Source organism: Pteropus vampyrus, unplaced genomic scaffold (genome assembly GCF_000151845.1).
Source record: "Pteropus vampyrus isolate Shadow unplaced genomic scaffold, Pvam_2.0 Scaffold114, whole genome shotgun sequence".
In the NCBI taxonomy this organism is placed as follows: domain Eukaryota; kingdom Metazoa; phylum Chordata; class Mammalia; order Chiroptera; family Pteropodidae; genus Pteropus; species Pteropus vampyrus.
Window position 1 is genome coordinate 805,689 of NW_011888895.1, and position 1,984 is coordinate 807,672.

General features: G+C 60.8%; 1 protein-coding gene across 1 annotated transcript in view; it reads right to left on the minus strand.

Annotated features, from left to right (window-relative positions):
* Window positions 1–1,984, minus strand: part of SIM2 (single-minded family bHLH transcription factor 2) — a 44,325-nt gene that overhangs the window by 21,276 nt on the left and 21,065 nt on the right. The window contains 1 exon segment of the mRNA XM_011365638.2: window positions 677–762. Within this exon segment, the coding sequence (XP_011363940.2) occupies window positions 677–762 (86 nt within the window).

Sequence of the window (1,984 nt, forward strand, 5' to 3'; positions counted from 1 at the left end):
GCCATGTCTGGCAGAGAGATCCAGCCAGGGAGGCGCGAGGGCTGGGCTCAGGGACCCCGGCTATGCCCCCGAGACTGCCTGCCCTTCTGCCGGTCGCTTCTCCCTTCTCGGCTGATGTCCTGGAGACAGAATGGGGCTGATGACGCTCCCTTCAAGGGGCTGCTATGGCCGTCAGTTAAATTAGATGGGATGCAGCAGACGAAAGCTCTGCCTTGCACCCAGAAAGGGCTGCGTTCCCGCTATCGCGCACATCACCGTGAGCACTGGATCGGGCTGGGCATTCGGAGGCTAAGAGCGACATTTCTGGGCTGACTGCTGGCTGCTGGCCCAGGATCCTGACCTGGAAGACGGGTCTCAGTGACTCCAGGGGCGGCTGTTCCGGTGGGACTGACCTGTGCGCAAAGTAAAACCTACGGGCGCCGAGGTTGAATTCTACCCTCAGCCACGTTTATTCCTGGTCTCGTAGGACAAATCCAGTCCTCCTGGGAGATGCCAGCTCCCACACCTATCTCGTAAGCAGCCATGAGCAGAGTCCCTCGAAAGTGCTACGCTGGGCAGTGTGAGATGTCTGGGTCCCTGTGCCCCGTCTGCAGATGCCGTGTGTGTGGTGAGCTGTACAACAGTGAGGACCCAGCACCACCTCTCCCTTCCCCCCACCTGCCGTGCCCCCACATACCTTGTATCCACTGCACGTCAGGCCCGCGTTTCTCTTTGCCAAAACACACTTCATTCGAAGGAAGAAGGACCTCTCTATCTCATACTCTGAAAGCAGGAGCGAGGTTAGATCAGCCAGCTGTCCCACGATGCTGTCCCCATTTTTATCTCAACAATATCAATAATCCTGCAGCCAGCGGCAGCCTCCCAGCAGCCCAGGTCCTGACCCAGCGCGCTTCTGCCTGTGGCCCCGCCTGGGTGCGGGGGGGAGGGGAAGCTTCCACGCCCTCCAGAGGAAAGCAGCCCCAAAACACAGCAAGAACTTGGGAGGTGCCACCCTAGGGTCAAGGTCAGGACTGTATGCGCAGTGGGCCCGGTGGCCCCCGTGGCGGTGGCCACAGAGAGGCCTGGTACCAGGAGAATGGCCTTGACCAGCCCTAGAGCGATGCCTGAGCCCGCCAGGAGGGCCCTGAAGCGTCTGACCTCCCACAGGGTGGCAGATAGCGAGGAGAGGTCACACACGCGTAACCCCTTTCCCTGGCAGAGGGAGCCCGCCCCAGGGGGCCTTCTGCCAGCGTGCCCACGGGCACGAGACTGCCCAGCAACATGGAAGGGGGACGGAGACCAACAGGCCCGCTCAGCCTGGACGGACCACACCCTCCTCTCTCGAGGGCTGTCCCCTCCCCGCTTGCTCTTTCTGGGGGGGGGGGCGGCCAAAGCCTTTCTTTGGTTCCTCTTGCAGGCCTCACACGCTGCAAAGGCAAATGAGTCCCCTAAGGAGACACCCTCTGCTTTAGTGAGTGACACCAGCTCTCTGGGGCACAAATGGCAAAGTGTCTGTGCCCCAGATAAGGGAGAGGTCGCTCTACTCTAAATAAACAGCCATTTGGCAGTGGTTAAAAAATTAATTTTTAAAGAAAGGTGACCACTAGGACTGGAAGCACGGCCTCCCACCCCTCCCTGGGGGCACTGCCTGGTGGGGGTGAGGGGGGTGGCCTCGGACGCTCCTTCTTCCCTGGCTGAGGAGGCTGCTGTCTTCACCGCAAACCTCGGCAGCGGGCTGGGTCCCTTTTGACCTGCCCGCCTGTCTGCACCAGTTCCAGATAAGCATGCTCAGGTCTCAGGAATGTCACCCAGAAACCAACGAACAAGTTTTGGGGAGAGCTCATGCCTTACTCAACTGCCATAAAGCAACAGGGCCGGTTCCGACACAGAAAGCCAGCTGTGCAGACGCGACGTCGGAGAGAAGCTGGGCCCGCGGGGACCTCCAACGCTGTGTTCGCGACTGGCTGGGGAAGTGACCGGCGGCCACCCCACCGCCCCCGGACAC